The sequence below is a fragment of the Notolepis coatsorum genome (genome assembly GCF_963971535.1).
Source record: "Notolepis coatsorum genome assembly, chromosome: 13".
Classification (NCBI taxonomy): domain Eukaryota; kingdom Metazoa; phylum Chordata; class Actinopteri; order Aulopiformes; family Paralepididae; genus Notolepis; species Notolepis coatsorum.
The window spans coordinates 16108432-16124802 of NC_140177.1; the positions used below are offsets into that span (position 1 = coordinate 16108432).

General features: G+C 41.9%; 1 protein-coding gene across 1 annotated transcript; it reads left to right on the forward strand.

The window, feature by feature from the left end:
• Positions 1–270: 270 nt before the first annotated feature.
• On the forward strand, positions 271–14440 carry LOC311239265 (WW domain binding protein VOPP1-like; the record flags this gene model as incomplete). The annotated part of the gene is made up of 5 exons (XM_084327571.1): positions 271–332; positions 11695–11747; positions 12700–12777; positions 12918–13051; positions 14268–14440. Exons 1-5 carry the CDS (start codon positions 279–281, stop codon positions 14438–14440), a joined length of 492 nt encoding a protein of 163 aa, XP_084183697.1. The 5' UTR covers positions 271–278.
• Between the last annotated feature and the right edge of the window lie 1931 nt (positions 14441–16371).

The window sequence follows — 16371 nt, forward strand, 5'->3', positions numbered from 1 at the left end:
TGGCATTCACCTTTAACATCAGAAAACGACGCGCGCCGACCTCCGCATCCGAACTAAAAACACACGTGAGGTGGTGGCGTGTCATCATTTCCCATCATTACTATGCAGCCCTGACAACACTGGGGCCAGTTTACTTTGACTCCAGAGTATGTGTGGTTACTGGTTAGTTGGTTACCGCCCGGGAGATGGACTGACGAGGCTGGAGAGGAGTTGACGGGACACAGCGGAAGAGAGACCAGACGGTTGTCCGGTCAGATAATAACATCGCGGTACCGAACATGGGTCCGGTAGCGGCGGGGATCATCTGGGTGCTGCTGTCGCTGTTCGGCGAGGTGAGGACACTGACGTATCATAACTGGGGGGGGGGGGGGGTCGAACAGTTCTACTGAGCCTCGCCAGTCGCCTCTACTACCAAGACCACACACGTCGCCCTTCTCTGTGTCTTTCTTTCACTCTGTGTCTTTCTTTCACTGTCTCTCTTTCTCTCCCTCTTTCTTGCAGGGCACATGTATGTATTCTCTCACTTTCTTTCAATTCATTTCAAAGGGACTTTATTGAGATGGGAAACATACGTTTACATTACCAAAGCCAGTGTTAAAACAAACAACAAAACAAACAGAGATCAGTATTGATTGATTGAAAACTTTATTAACAGATTGCAGAATGGGTACAATACAGTACGGCTCAATACAAACAATTGTTAAGGGGATGCAGACCAGAGAAATACTTTTGTCTTGTTTACATCAGAGTCCCCCATTTTCAATTAATCAGAACATTTATGACATACAGATATACAGTACTGTTTCATCCAGACATTTATGACATGCAAGACATACAAATATACGTACGTTTATAGAGAAAGAGATCATAAAAAAATGTATACATTCGAAGGGGAAGAAACTGTACATTGGGTGGGGGTTGGGTGGGGCCAGTTTCTAATTGCAGCCACCCAGGTGTTGTGGTCGTGGAATTCACTGACATTTGGGAAGTATTTCGACATGTACATGGGTATGGGTATCTTTGTAGTGTATCTTGTAGACCAGGCCCATTGCAAGTTGCTGTACTCTGTCGTCTACTCTAAGCCATCCTAGCTTGTCAAAGTGGGCAGGCAGGGGTGAGGTGGGTTTTAGGAGTAAGGTCAAGCCGTAGTCTGACCAGTTTGTTTTGTGATGTTTGTTTTTAGGGCCTTTGAGGTGCTTTGGTACCATGAGGTGCAGCCATAGTCGTAGTACCCTTGAATGAGTGCTCCTGTTAGAGTACAGAGTACATAGTGCAGGAATATATGTGTGATTGACAGTCTTTTCCGTTGGATGTCATTTTCTTGTCACAGCAGCTCACAAGTCTTGCTGACTGTGTTCGCACCTTGTTGTACTTCACCCGCAGTAGTGTGAAGTGGGAAGTTACTACTCTGTCTGTCTGTATTTCTTTCTGTATTTCCTCTTTCTTTCTTTCTTTCTTTCTTTCTTTCTTTCTTTCTTTCTTTCTTTCTTTCTTTCTTTCTTTCTTTCTTTCTTTCTTTCTTTCTTTCTTTCTTTCTTTCTTTCTTTCTTTCTTTCTTTCTTTCTTTCTTTCTTTCTTTCTTTCTTTCTTTCTGTCTCTTTCTCTCTCTGTCATTATCTCTCTCTGTCATTCTCTCTCTTACTCTCTCCCTCTCTGTTCTCTCGCCGTCTCTCTGTCTCCCCCACACACACACATGATGGTGATGGGAGTAATAGTTTCACTGCATGCATTTAATATGAATAGTACAAAAGAAGCTATGCATTTGACAGTAGCTTGCCAGTAGTTCAACTAAATTCAAACCTGCCTTTGGTTTTAGTGGTTACCTTGTGACATGTTGAGGTGGAGTTAACTACTGGAAATGTAATGTTGACTAAAACAGACGGAAATAGTTTTTGAAATGTATTTTTCACCACTGCCTCTCCTCTCTAGAGTAGCTATGGGAATTACGGCTCTTTTCTTACGGTTCCTTTCCAAGAACCGGCTCATTATTATTTTTTTTTTATTCTTTTTTAATCTTAAATCAAAATCTTTAGTTTATCCACTTTAGTTTATCCATGGAATAATCACTAGGATAATGATGGGATAGGATTTGGATCAGATTCAAACTTGGATACTTTAAGCTGAAATCGTTAGAATGTACTATGTACAGTATGATATCCAACATGAGTGTGATATTCAGCGTCCACCAAAGTTTGAATGAAAAAATATAGGCCTATATTAAGGTAGGTGACAAGACGTCCCAGATTTTTGGGGACAGTCCCTGAATTAAGTCATCGGTCCTCGACCATAATCCTGTTGCCGAAATCGTCACAGATTCGTTCTTACAGTAAAAATACTGCTTATATCCTTATCGCGTTATAGAAGGCAGAAGGGGTCCCACGTGACAACTTTTGAGTAAATTTACAATCTGTGCAAAACAAAAAATTTCCAATTTTACATGCATGCAACCTTTTCTGTGAAGGACCCAGATATGGTTATCTATGGTGTTGGTGATTCACACTAAATGGACTGCATTTATTTAAAGGGGAACTATCTTATAAATGGCCTTTTTCAGTGTTTAGCATTGTTTCTTAGCTATGTGGACTTATATTAATAGGATCTATGTCTCTAATTTTCATATTGGCGCATTCTTCCAATTCTCATCTCACAATATTCACCCTCACTGAACTGAGTAATCTGAAAATGTGCATATCTGTGATGTCAGAGATTTTTCAGCTGCATAATAATGTGGCAGCTGATGTGGCAGTTGGCACCAGGCCACACAGTGGTTGGAGCCCAGCCTCAAAACGGCTTAAGATATTGAGGTAGAAAAATGCTGTTTTTGAGTACTTGATTAGAAATACAAAACAATGCATTTTTTTTTGAAAAAAACCTTACAGAGGTGTTCCATAGACTCACAGGAAGTGTGTAAAAGTGCCCAAATAGTGAAAGAAATAGTAAAATAGTTCCCCTTTAACAGCTTTTATCAAAAGCGCTTTGATAAATGCAAGGTGCCAACCGGCTCATCAGGAGCAGTCAAGGGTTAAGTGTCTTGCTCAAGGCTCGCTTTGACACTCTCTGACACTACTCTTGTCAAGACTGAGCTAGTGGAACCCAATATGCAAACACAGAGACTGCAGACAGAACTTGGTATAACCCAAAAGACGGGTATTTTATTATATGACTGTTCAGGTTGTTCAAGCAGTGGTCGGTAAAGCCACAGGGATATTCATACTGTCCAGGGGCTGTGAGAAGGAGCAGGGTAGTCAGCCAGGCGGGGGGTCGTATACGGGATCAGATACTCAAGTGGTTTGAGGCGTGGGCAAGGAGCGGGGTAGTCAGCCAGGCGGGGGGGTCGTATACGGGATCAGATACTCAAGTGGTTTGGGGCATGGGCAAGGAGCAGGGTAGTCATCCAGGCGGGGGCCGGGGGTCATACACGGGATCTATTCCTCAGACGGTCCGGGGGTTAGGCAAGGGGCGGGGTTGTCAGACAGGCGATGGGTCATACACGTGAACTCGATCCTCATACGGTCCGGGGCGTAGGCACGGAGAATAGTCAGGCAGGCGGAGGTCATGCACGGGATCCAGGAGTAGAGTCGGCACGGGGAGCCAGATGAGCGACTGGGGGAAAAGGAGAGACAGAACGGGTAAAGACAAGACACAAGGATACGGAATACTACTAACTATAAACGAGCAAGGAACTGTGACTGACTGGGTAATACTAAGCTACGATCTGGCAGCATGATGACATCTGAGCCAGGTCTAAAAAGGTGCAGAAATCAGCACACAGATGTCCATCAGCTGCTCCCAGAGCGTACACACACCTGACTCTGCGTCTGCAATTAGAGAGAGATAGAGAGAGAGTAGACAGGCAGGAATAGGGTCTGACAACTCTAGTACAGTGTGGATACATTATGCACTTATACAATTTTGGGAAATTAACTTATTCGCTCATCTCTGTGCGTGCAGTACAGAGAGAGAGAGAGACACGTAGACCGCTAGCTAGCTGGAAGTGGATACGCATACGGACCATTATGGCTACCGTCTAAAGTCACAAAATATATAGCCCCTTTCGTGACTGTGATACACAGAGTGAATCCACAGTCACTTCCTAGCCCATAGCAAACCAACCTATGTTGACCATGAAGGACTGGTTCTGCCCGAACCGTTCGTTATACAAGTATCACAGAGACATTTCAAAGGTACTCACAGTTGCACGAGGGTTTCGGACAAAAATATGTGATGGTTTGAAAGCTTGGCGTTGCTAATAAACATTTTAAATATGTTTTATAAACTGGTCAACACTGCATTATTTCCGGCGTTGGGTGCATGATGCACATGCGCTGTGATCACGGAAATAAAGCGGTTTTGAGCAGTGTTGACCAGTTTATAAAAAATATTTAAAATGTTTATTAGCAACGCCAAGCTTTCAAACCATCACGTATTTTTGTCCGAAACCCTCGTGCAACTGTGAGTACCTTTGAAATGTCTCTGTGATACTTGTATAACGAACGGTTCGGGCAGAACCAGTCCTTCATGGTCAACATAGGTTGGTTTGCTATGGGCTAGGAAGTGACTGTGGATTCACTCTGTGTATCAGTCACGAAAGGGGCTACAAAATATATACGTTCCAACAATCTAAAGTGGTCTTATTTACATGTTGTGTCTTGTGTGTTTACCAGGTGTAGAAATAACAGCCTCAGCCTCCATTCTTGCTCGCTCTTCTTCCAGAACCACTAACCTTCTTACTGTGTTCTATCTACCATGCACTCTTCCTACTATACTAATATGCCTTATGTCTATGCACTCAACACTGCAGCACCCAAGTTTCACCACTGTTTGATGAACATTGTTACTCAGCTGAAAGAGTTGTACCCTTCCTGTCGTACAGAACTAGTAAGTCGCTTTGGATAAAAGCGTTCAGCAACTTCAGCTAAATGACTAAATGTAAATGTAATGTAAACCTGTAGTTCCTCCTCTCTAAATTCTGGTTCAAATACCGTAGATAAGGTTCTGGATACTGGTTACAAAGATGATTAGCAGTCGTTCTTCTGTAGGTTAGCTAGTCATGTTGGTTTTGTTGACAGAAGTTACAACGGACCTTCAGAGGTGCTGCGGCATATCACTGCGCCCCGCTGCCAGTTATTCGTCAAGAAAATAGTCCACACTATGTATCTGCTTCAAAAATTACAACGTCTCGTTTTACATTGTTATTTTTTCTACACATGGTAAATAAACAAGTCACAACATGTCTCAGTCGTTGGAAAGTGTATTTCGACGGTAGGCTAATGATCCGTATTCACTCCCAGTCATTGCGTAAGCTAGCTAGCACGCAGCAGGACTCTCTCTCTGTACTGTACACACAGAGATGAGAAGGCTACTTATCTTCTTGTCTGACTCTGTACTGCACACAGAGATGAGAAGGCTACTTATCTTCTTGTCTGACTGTACTGCACACACAGAGATGAGAAGGCTACTTATCTTCTTGTCTGACTGTACTGCACACACAGAGATGAGAAGGCTACTTATCTTCTTGTCTGACTCTCTACTGGGGAGCGTATCTATGTTCCCCGGGTCCTATGTTCCCCGCTCCCGATAAAAAGGGTCCTATGTTCCCCGGGGGACGGGTCTATAGTAAATATCATTCATACAGAAAACATGCACCATCTACACCGTCACACAACTAGGGGTGGGACGATACATCGATCCAGATCGATATATCGATCCATTATCAATAATCAAATAGGATCGATGCAACGTAAAAAGATCGATTCATATTGCGATACTCTTATTTTGAAAATCCCGCGAGTCATATCCGCCCGCGCCCAATAGTGTGAAACTCTGTGTAGACATTACAGCAGAACAGCGCTACAGATCGTCTATTTCGCGACCCGATATAAGTCTGTGCAGTTTTTTCCGCGCAACGGGTCAAATGCATCTAACATGCTTTGCATTGTCGCCATGTCCTTTATGTGGGCAGATCTAAATTAACGTTACCTTGGCTGCTTAAGCTAACTAAGCTAAGCAGCTAACCGTGAGCTAACAGGAGAGAGGAGAGGGGAAGGAGGAGGGGCGGGGGCAGTCTCCCTTTCTGTGTGTGGGGACTGGGGGAGGGTGTGTGTGTGTGTGTGTGTGTGTGTGTGTGTGTGTGTGTGTGTGTGTGTGTGTGTGTGTGTGTGTGTGTGTGTGTGTGTGTGTGTGTGTGTGTGTGTGTGTGTGTGTGTGTGTGTGTGTGTGTGTGTGTGTGTGTGTGTGTGTGTGTGTGTGTGTGTGTGTGTGTGTGTGTGTGTGTGTGTGTGTGTGTGTGTGTGTGTGTGTGTGTGTGTGTGTGTGTGTGTGTGTGTGTGTGTGTGTGTGTGTGTGTGTGTGTGTGTGTGTGTGTGTGTGTGTGTGTGTGTGTGTGTGTGTGTGTGTGTGTGTGTGTGTGTGTGTGTGTGTGTGTGTGTGTGTGTGTGTGTGTGTGTGTGTGTGTTACTGAGGATGGACAGATAATGTTGATATTTAAACATGAATACATAATAAATGTATTCATGATCATCATGCAACATAAAACAATTGTAGGAACAGTTTGGGAGAGGAAGGGGTTTTAGCTTGCGTGTTGTGAGTTCCAAAACATTTTACTTAAAGTTTAAAGCTCAATATATAAAGGTCTATTTGTATTAAAAACAATCGATTTGTTTTTCATTTAAATGTCTGGAAGAGTTCAAAAATAAAAACGTCAATTGATATTTCCGTAGCCTTTTTTTAGTTGATCTAAATGTGACTGATTGTGTTAAATGGGCACATAATATCTCATATTATGTATATATCTCATATCGATCGCAGGCACCTGAATTGAATCGTATCATATCATATCGTGGCAGACTTTGTGATATCGGCAAATATCGTATCGTTGTCCAAAGAATCGATATCGTATCGTATCGTGATGAAACTGGTGATTCCCACCCCTACACACAACTCTGTCGCTAGTGTTCTTTTAGGAATAGAAGTTTAACGTTTGAACCACACACACGCAATCAATAGCCTACCACCTAGCCAACAATATTATTCTATTTCCTCCAGAAACATTCTCAGAAATCATACCGTTCGTTGCAGCGACTACTAACACACAAATTTAAGCATTGATTTTGGCAGTAGGTTGTGAGTGGGGAACATAGAACCCAGGGAACATAGGGATGACCCCCTCTACTGCACACACAGAGATGAGAAGGCTACTTATCTTCTTGTCTGACTCTGTACTGCACACAGAGATGAGAAGGCTACTTATCTTCTTGTCTGACTCTGTACTGCACACAGAGATGAGAAGGCTACTTATCTTCTTGTCTGACTCTGTACTGTACACACAGAGATGAGAAGGCTACTTATCTTCTTGTCTGACTCTGTACTGTACACACAGAGATGAGAAGGCTACTTATCTTCTTGTCTGACTCTGTACTGCACACAGAGATGAGAAGGCTACTTATCTTCTTGTCTGACTCTGTACTGCACACAGAGATGAGAAGGCTACTTATCTTCTTGTCTGACTCTGTACTGCACACAGAGATGAGAAGGCTACTTATCTTCTTGTCTGACCAGGCCCGGACTGGCCATCGGGAGCACCGGGAGTTTTCCCGGTGGCCTGGCCTGCACAGATTAAAAAAGAAAAATTATTTAAAAAAAAAATAAAAAAAAAAAAAATGTTTTTTTATTATTTTTTTTTTATTTTTTTTGCCAGGCCATTGTTTCTAGTTGTGGCGGCGGCGCGGCGCGATAGTTAGATAACCTAGATGGGTGGGGAACAACCAGGATTTCACTGTCTGCGACAGAGTTGGAGAACTATCTGACTCTCTCTCTCACGCGGATCACACACACACAATGGAGCCGTGCTGCCGCTTGTGATTGGTGGAGGCGGGACCAGGCGATACAACTGATTGACAGCGGAGGCGGTGAATGGAATGGCAGACGGCACTCAGATGCAGAATAACAGCCAGGCAATGAGCCAGGTAGTGAGGGACTCGGGAGAGATACAGTAGAGCGAAAGTCAATTAACGTTGATGTCAAGATGGACAGTGGAAGAAAGAGAAAGGGTGGAGGAGAGAGGGATAAAACAAAGAAAAAGAAAGGCCCTTACAGGAGAGAGTGGTTACCTGTATTATAATAGTAAATAGAAAAATATGTTGTGCTCTTGCTTTTTTCTTTTTGAAGGTGGAGAGAGTAGCATTGCTAGTGCCACAACAGTTTTATTTGAGGTCCATAACAGTACATTGTACTAAGCAATTGTTGGCTCATTAGTTTGTGATTCACATGCACTCAAATTCACCAGAATGCAGGAAATAAAGTCTTTGTAACAAAAAAATTCCTGGTGGGGGACCCCCAGATCCCCCGCTTAAAGAGTGGCCTGACTGGGGCTATATCTCCCGGTATGAATTATTTCCTCAGTCCGGCCGTCCGGCCCTGTGTCTGACTCTGTACTGCACACAGAGATGAGAAGGCTACTTATCTTCTTGTCTGACTCTGTACTGCACACAGAGATGAGAAGGCTACTTATCTTCTTGTCTGACTCTGTACTGCACACAGAGATGAGAAGGCTACTTATCTTCTTGTCTGACTCTGTACTGCACACAGAGATGAGAAGGCTACTTGTCTTCTTGTCTGACTCTGTACTGTACACACAGAGATGAGAAGGCTACTTATCTTCTTGTCTGACTCTGTACTGCACACAGAGATGAGAAGGCTACTTATCTTCTTGTCTGACTCTGTACTGTACACACAGAGATGAGAAGGCTACTTATCTTCTTGTCTGACTCTGTACTGTACACACAGAGATGAGAAGGCTACTTATCTTCTTGTCTGACTCTGTACTGCACACAGAGATGAGAAGGCTACTTATCTTCTTGTCTGACTCTGGGGAAGACAGCAAATAATTTCCCAAAATAGAATAAAATAGAATAGAAGTACTTGATTAATTCAGCACCACAGATCACTCACAATAAACATTTAGGTAGTCAAAAATCTAAAACAAGTCAAAGGTATGTACTGTTAGTGAGTTATACAGTCTGATGGCTGTTGGTGGAGGACTTCCTGTGAAGGACTTCCTGTGTCATCTTGCTGTTCCTTTAAAGTGGTTTGAACTAGTTATTCTTGGTAACTATATTTCTCTTGACGGTAAAATTGCTGTAGTTTCAGCGTGAACACACACACACACACACACACACACACACACACACACACACACACACACACACACACACACACACACACACACACACACATACAGTTTCTCTTACACAAGCATGTTTTGTGTCTGTCTCCTTTCACAAACACACACACACATACACACAAAAACACAAACACACACACACACACACACACACACACACACACACATATGCAGTTTATCATACACAAGCATGCTTTCTGTGTCTCTCCTTTTACAAACACAAACACACAACCTCCTCCTCGCCTATCAAACCTGTCTGAGTGGTTCCAGAGCTTGAGGCTCAGTTTAGCATCATGACCTATACTGTAGCTCACTGGAACTGTTTATTTATTTTATTGAACCCTTTCACTGCCACACTACAGAAGGTTAACCCTTCACTATCACACTACCGACGGTAACCGTCGGTAGTGTGATAGTAAAGGGTTAACCGGCTGTTGTGTGGCAGTGAAAGGGTTAACCTTCTGTGTATTGTCGCAGTGAAAGGGTTAACCGTTTGGTAGTGTGGCAGTGAAAGGGTTAACCTTTATTTCACCAGGCAGGTCAATTAAGAACAGATTCTTATGTACAATGACAGCCTGGTGAGAGGACAAAAGGGTAACAGGGAAAGGGGACAAAAAAAATCGAATCAAATGAAATAGAAAAACAAAAAATAAATAAACCAAAAAGAACAATTCAGATAAAACTATTGAACACAGACGATACCAGTACATCACAGAGACAGGCGATACATATATCACAGAGGTAAGAGACAGGTGATACATACATCACAGAGACAGGTGATACATACATCACAGAGGTAAGAGACAGATGATACATACATCACAGAGGTAAGAGACAGATGATACATACATCACAGAGGTAAGAGACAGATGATACATACATCACAGAGGTAAGAGACAGGTGATACATACATCACAGAGGTAAGAGACAGATGATACATACATCACAGAGGTAAGAGACAGATGATACATACATCACAGAGGTAAGAGACAGGTGATACATACATCACAGAGGTAAGAGACAGATGATACATACATCACAGAGGTAAGAGACAGGTGATACATACATCACAGAGACGGATGATACATACATCACAGAGACAGGTGATACATACATCACAGAGGTAAGAGACAGGTGATACATACATCACAGAGACAGGTGATACATACATCACAGAGGTAAGAGACAGATGATACATACATCACAGAGGTAAGAGACAGATGATACATACATCACAGAGGTAAGAGACAGATGATACATACATCACAGAGACAGGTGATACATATATCACAGAGACAGGTGATACATACATCACAGAGGTAAGAGACAGATGATACATACATCACAGAGGTAAGAGACAGGTGATACATACATCACAGAGACAGGTGATACATACATCACAGAGGTAAGAAACAGACGATACATACATCACAGAGACAGGTGATACATACATCACAGAGGTAAGAGACAGGTGATACATACATCACAGAGGTGAGCGACAGACGATACATACATCACAGAGGTAAGAGACAGATGATACATATATCACAGAGACAGGTGATACATACATCACAGAGGTAAGAGACAGGTGATACATACATCACAGAGGTAAGAGACAGATGATGCATACATCACAGAGGTAAGAGACAGATGATACATACATCACAGAGGTAAGAGACAGATGATACATACATCACAGAGGTAAGAGACAGACTGTAGGAGCCATTATGCATTGCTCTTGCTGCTTGTTTTATTATGTCTTTATTATGTAAAGCACTTTCAACTGCAAGCGCACATTTGGCATCTTAAAAAGACGGTTTAAATGCCTGGATCGTAGCGGTGGGGCAATGCTATATAGTCCCCCCAAAGCACATTACTCCTTTGGTTGGTGGGTTAGATAATAATCAAATAAAGAGAATAGAACCCGCACACACATATGCTCCAAATCAGGGCGTGTTTGTGCTAGTATATCATCCATGGAATATCTTTAGTGAATAGCTCGCAAAGACGGAGCAGATACCGCACGCTAATTGCGCGCAGTTACGTTTTTAGTTTCAAGTTCAAGTTTCGGGGTGCTATTAGCGCCGTGCAATCCATTCTCTGTGAATTCGCCCCTTAGCAGTGTTTACGACACTAACGTAAAGTGGACTTTTGACGTCTTTGCCGTTTGACGTGATATTTAGTACTTATACGCGTGATGTCACCTGTATGCTGTTGCTCCTTCGCTCTTGAAGTAAACAAAGACAACAGATCCTAACAGATCCTAGCGTGTGTGGACAGTGGAATATTTTACTTTTACAGTTCCCAGCTCCAAAAAGCTGTAATTCTGTTTGTTTAGGATTGTTAACCCATTCATGGAATTTTATCATTTCGTCCTCTCCTCTCCTCTCCTCTCCTCTCCTCTCCTCTCCTCTCCTCTCCTCTCCTCTCCTCTCCTCTCCTCTCCTCTCCTCTCCTCTCCTCTCCTCTCCTCTCCTCTCCCCTCCTCTCCTCTCCTCTCCCCTCCTCTCCAGGTGACAGCAAAGTGCTGCTGGTACATTGAGGGAGGATATCCCATCTGTGTCATGTAAGTATTCATGGTAATCATTAGGGATGTCCCGATCAATTTCTTTTGCTCCCGATCATGTGATTTTTAGTATCTACCAATACCGATCTTTCCCGATCCGATCTTTCACAAATAGTGGATGTCCCTCATCCTTGACATAAATCATTTGATGTATAATTAAATCAAAGGAAATGCGTTTGTTTTGGCAAATTATTCTGCTCTGTGTGACAATAAATAAATGAATGATGATATGTAATTTAAAACCAAAACTAAGGCCTCAGTATGAGTTTAAGACGTGAACATGGTCATCTTTGTTGAAAAAAATGTAAAAAAAAGTGACTATTCAGCTGCATCGATTTGAAAATGTTAGAATCGATTATAATCAAAATTAATCGAATTTATTATCTTTTTCTTTTTAATGTTTTTATTTTTTTTGTATTGTTTTTATTGACCTATAGTCCATTAATGCTGAGTGAATCAGTTCCCCCAGCCACATTTGTGTATTAAATTATTTTGGGGGATTAACTGATATGTATAGTAATGTATAGAAAATTAATCGAATCGAATCGTGGTCAAATGAAGAGATTTCATGATGCATTGAATCGTTGCCTGAATAATCGTAATCGAAATTAATCGTTGTGAGGTCGCATCGTTACACCCCTAGTATACATACTAGTAATCATAGTCCATCTTCCATCTTTACTCCCTGGAGACAGCTTTTTTGACCATTTTCACGATGTTTGCAGACCCATCGTATATTCTATATTATCCATCATATTAATTGTGTGTGTGTGTGTGTGTGTGTGTGTGTGTGTGTGTGTGTGTGTGTGTGTGTGTGTGTGTGTGTGTGTGTGTGTGTGTGTGTGTGTGTGTGTGTGTGTGTGTGTGTGTGTGTGTGTGTGTGTGTGTGTGTGTGTGTGTGTGTGTGTGTGTGTGTGTGTGTGTGTGTGTGTGTGTGTGTGTGTGTGTGTAGTTGCAGGTATTATGAGCACTGCTGTGGGACCAGGTGTTGTGTCAATGCTCTGTCTAAACAGAGGCTCTGGTACTTGTGGTGAGTGTCTGGCTGTCTGCTTTGTATTAATGATAGTGCTGTTGTGTTGTATTTCTAGGTTTGTATTGATGATACAGTGCTGTTGTGTTGTATTTCTATGGTTGTATTGATGATACAGTGTTGTTGTGTTGTATTTCTAGGATGATTATAATGCTGGGCCTTCTTTTCTGTTGCGGAATGCGTTTTTTAACGCGGAGACGTACGTCCTCCTCCTCTGTCCCCGATGACCCACCCTTCCATGTTACATTCACCAGGCAACCTATGACAAACACAGGTTAGTATTATTCAGCCAATCAGAAACGATACGGATTAACACCCAGCCAATCACAAATACAGTTTAGTATGATTCAACTATTCACAAATACAGTTTAGTATAATTCAACTAATCACAAATACAGTTTAGTATGATTCAACCAATCACAATACAGTTTAGTATGATTCAACCAATCACAAATACAATTTAGTATGATCCAACCAATCACAATACAGTTTAGTATGATTCAACCAATCACAATACAGTTTAGTATGATTCAACCAATCACAATACAGTTTAGTATGATTCAACCAATCACAAATACAGTTTAGTATGATTCAACCAATCACAATACAGTTTAGTATGATTCAACCAATCACAATACAGTTTAGTATGATTCAACCAATCACAAATACAATTTAGTATGATTCAACCAATCACAATACAGTTTAGTATGATTCAACCAATCACAATACAGTTTAGTATGATTCAACCAATCACAAATACAGCTGAGTAAATATCAACAAACATTCACCGTCAGTAAGAGCCGCTGCAGACTAGATAATTGGCATATTGTCTATGTTACATAGACCATATAACATATTGTCCATGTTCTGAGCTGTATTGTCTATGTTCTGTATTGTCTATGTTCTGAGCTGCATTGTCTATGTTCTGTATTGTCTATGTTCTGTATTGTCTATGTTCTGAGCTGTATTATCCATCCATCTAAAAACTGAATGTAATAATAATAATTATTATTAATGTAGTTATTAGTGTCAACTAGGGATGTCCGATATTATCGGCCTACCGATATTATCGGCCGATATTGGCATTAAAATGTAATATCGGAAATGATTGGTTATCAGTTTAAAAAATATATATTATTATTATTATTATTTATTTTTTTACATTTATTTAACCTTTATTTACCCAGGCAAGCAAGTAAGAATAAATTCTTATTTTATGTATTGTCAAAAGTATGCATAATGTTGTGTTAATTCCATGACATATCGGTATCGGTTGATATCGGTATCGGAAATTAAGAGTTGGACAATATCAGTATATCGGATATTGGTAAAGAAAAAAGCCAATATCGAACATCCCTAGTGTCAACCAGTGTCGTCAATCTCGTGTCGTCAACCTGATCACAAACAGGTTCATTCCCAGCTGTTTCTCAGCCTCTCATCACCACATTGTCCCATTCTCCTCCTCTTCCTCTCCTCTTCCTCCGCTCCAGGTGCTCAACAGCAGCAGCAGGATGGGGACGGGGTCATGATGACATCAGCCTATCAGGTCCAGCCACACCTCTCCTCCATCCTGAACCCTCCCCCCTTCCCTCCTCCTCCTGCCTACTGCAGCCTCCCTCCCCCTCCATATGAGCAGGTCCCCCAAGCCTCCAACAAGGACTAACACCAGAGGAATAACAAGGAAAACCAGGAGGACTATCTGTCTATTATAAACCAGGAGCAGGCACGTGCATACATAGGGGTGAAGGGGTGCCCGGGCACCTGCCTTTTTCATTTCTCATTAGAAAGTGCCCTTTTTATGCCACCCTCTTTTTTTTTTTTTTTTTACAGTTGCACATATATATATATACTGCCCTGCCCTTCCAAATGAAAGATGTCACGATAGAATCTAAATATTAGGTAAAGAAAGAGAGAGAAATGCCACCCCTCTCGTAAATAATAGGTCCTTCCAGCCTGAGACATGTAAACCGCGCAGGGCCAGCAGTGCACTGAACAGGAAATTGATATCCAGCTGTTGTTGAGCTCACAGTGCCCTCACACTCGAGTCGAGACCTCTTTTTTTACAGTTACTATTTCAACTAAAACAAAGCAAGAGTACACATCAGGTAAGGTATTTGCCCAACAAAATAAAATGTCGGGTTTGCAGTGCACTGTATATTTTCGTGAAACACGTCGCCAGCCCCTCCCTGTCTGCTGCTGCTAGTGCAGGAAAATCACGGAGCATACTCTCTCTCTCTCTCTCTCTCTCTCTCTCTCTCTCTCTCTCTCTCTCTCTCTCTCTCTCTCTCTCGCAGCTGTTGGTCTGGAGCGCATATTGTGTTATTAAAGGGACACTATGTAGTTTTGGTGACATCTATCGGTGAAACTGAATGTACCATGATAGACTTGTATTAACCCCAAAAATCGAGCTTGCGCGCTTCGCGCGCTCGCATTACATTTACTAATAAATGCCCTTTTATGATTTAGGGCACCTGCCTTTCGAAAGTCCTGTGCACGTCCCTGACCAGGAGGACTATCTGTCTATTATGAACCAGGAGGATTATTGGTCTATTATGAACCAGGAGGACTATTGGTCTATTATGAACCAGGAGGAATATCTGTCTATTATGAACCAGGAGGATTATTGGTCTATTATGAACCAGGAGGAATATCTGTCTATTATGAACCAGGAGGACTATCTGTCTATTATGAACCAGGAGGACTATCTGTCTATTATAAACCAGGAGGACTATCTGTCTATTATAAACCAGGAGGACTATCTGTCTATTGGAGGATATTAAAGGGATTTCTCTGGTATCAATGGAGGATATTAAAGGGATTTCTCTGGTATCAGTGGAGGATATTAAAGGGATTTCTCTGGTATCAGTGGGGGATATTAAAGCGATTTATCTGGTATCAGTGGAGGATATTAAAGGGATTTCTCTGGTACTGTATCGGTGGTGGTTGGGGGTCATTCTGCTGTACCAGTTCTGTGTCTGGTACAGGTACAGATTGTAGTAGCGTCTAGAACTGGGCTTATTTGGATACTTAATTGTGATAAAAGTCAGATTTATAATAATATAATAATGACACTCGTAATAAGTACAGCGTTATTTGTGATATCTTGAATGAGACATTAGCCAGGAGGAGAAACTGGTATCATGATTGCAGTGTGTACTGTATGTAGACACAGCCGTTCCTACCTGCAGAAACATTATCCACAAATCCTTATATGAGTCACACTGGTAAATTGACTGCATTTATAGAACAGCTTTTATCCAAAGCACTTTACAACTTATGCCTCACATTCACCCATTAATTCACACACCGGCGGAGGCGACCATGCAAGCAGTTAGGGGTTAAGTGTCTTGCTCAAGGACACTTCGACGTGCTGTTGGGAGGAGCCGGAATTGAACCGGGAACCTTCTGATTACCAGACAACTGCTCTACCTCCTGATCCACAATAACCTTCACCACGTGTATCTTTGAGTGCAGGGGGTCAAAATGCAGGATTATTCTGCTAATCTGTCCAGATACCTGTAAAGATTATTGTAAAGATACCTCAAGACAAACAATTCCATATAATGTTTTTTTTTATAGATATCTAGCAAACTG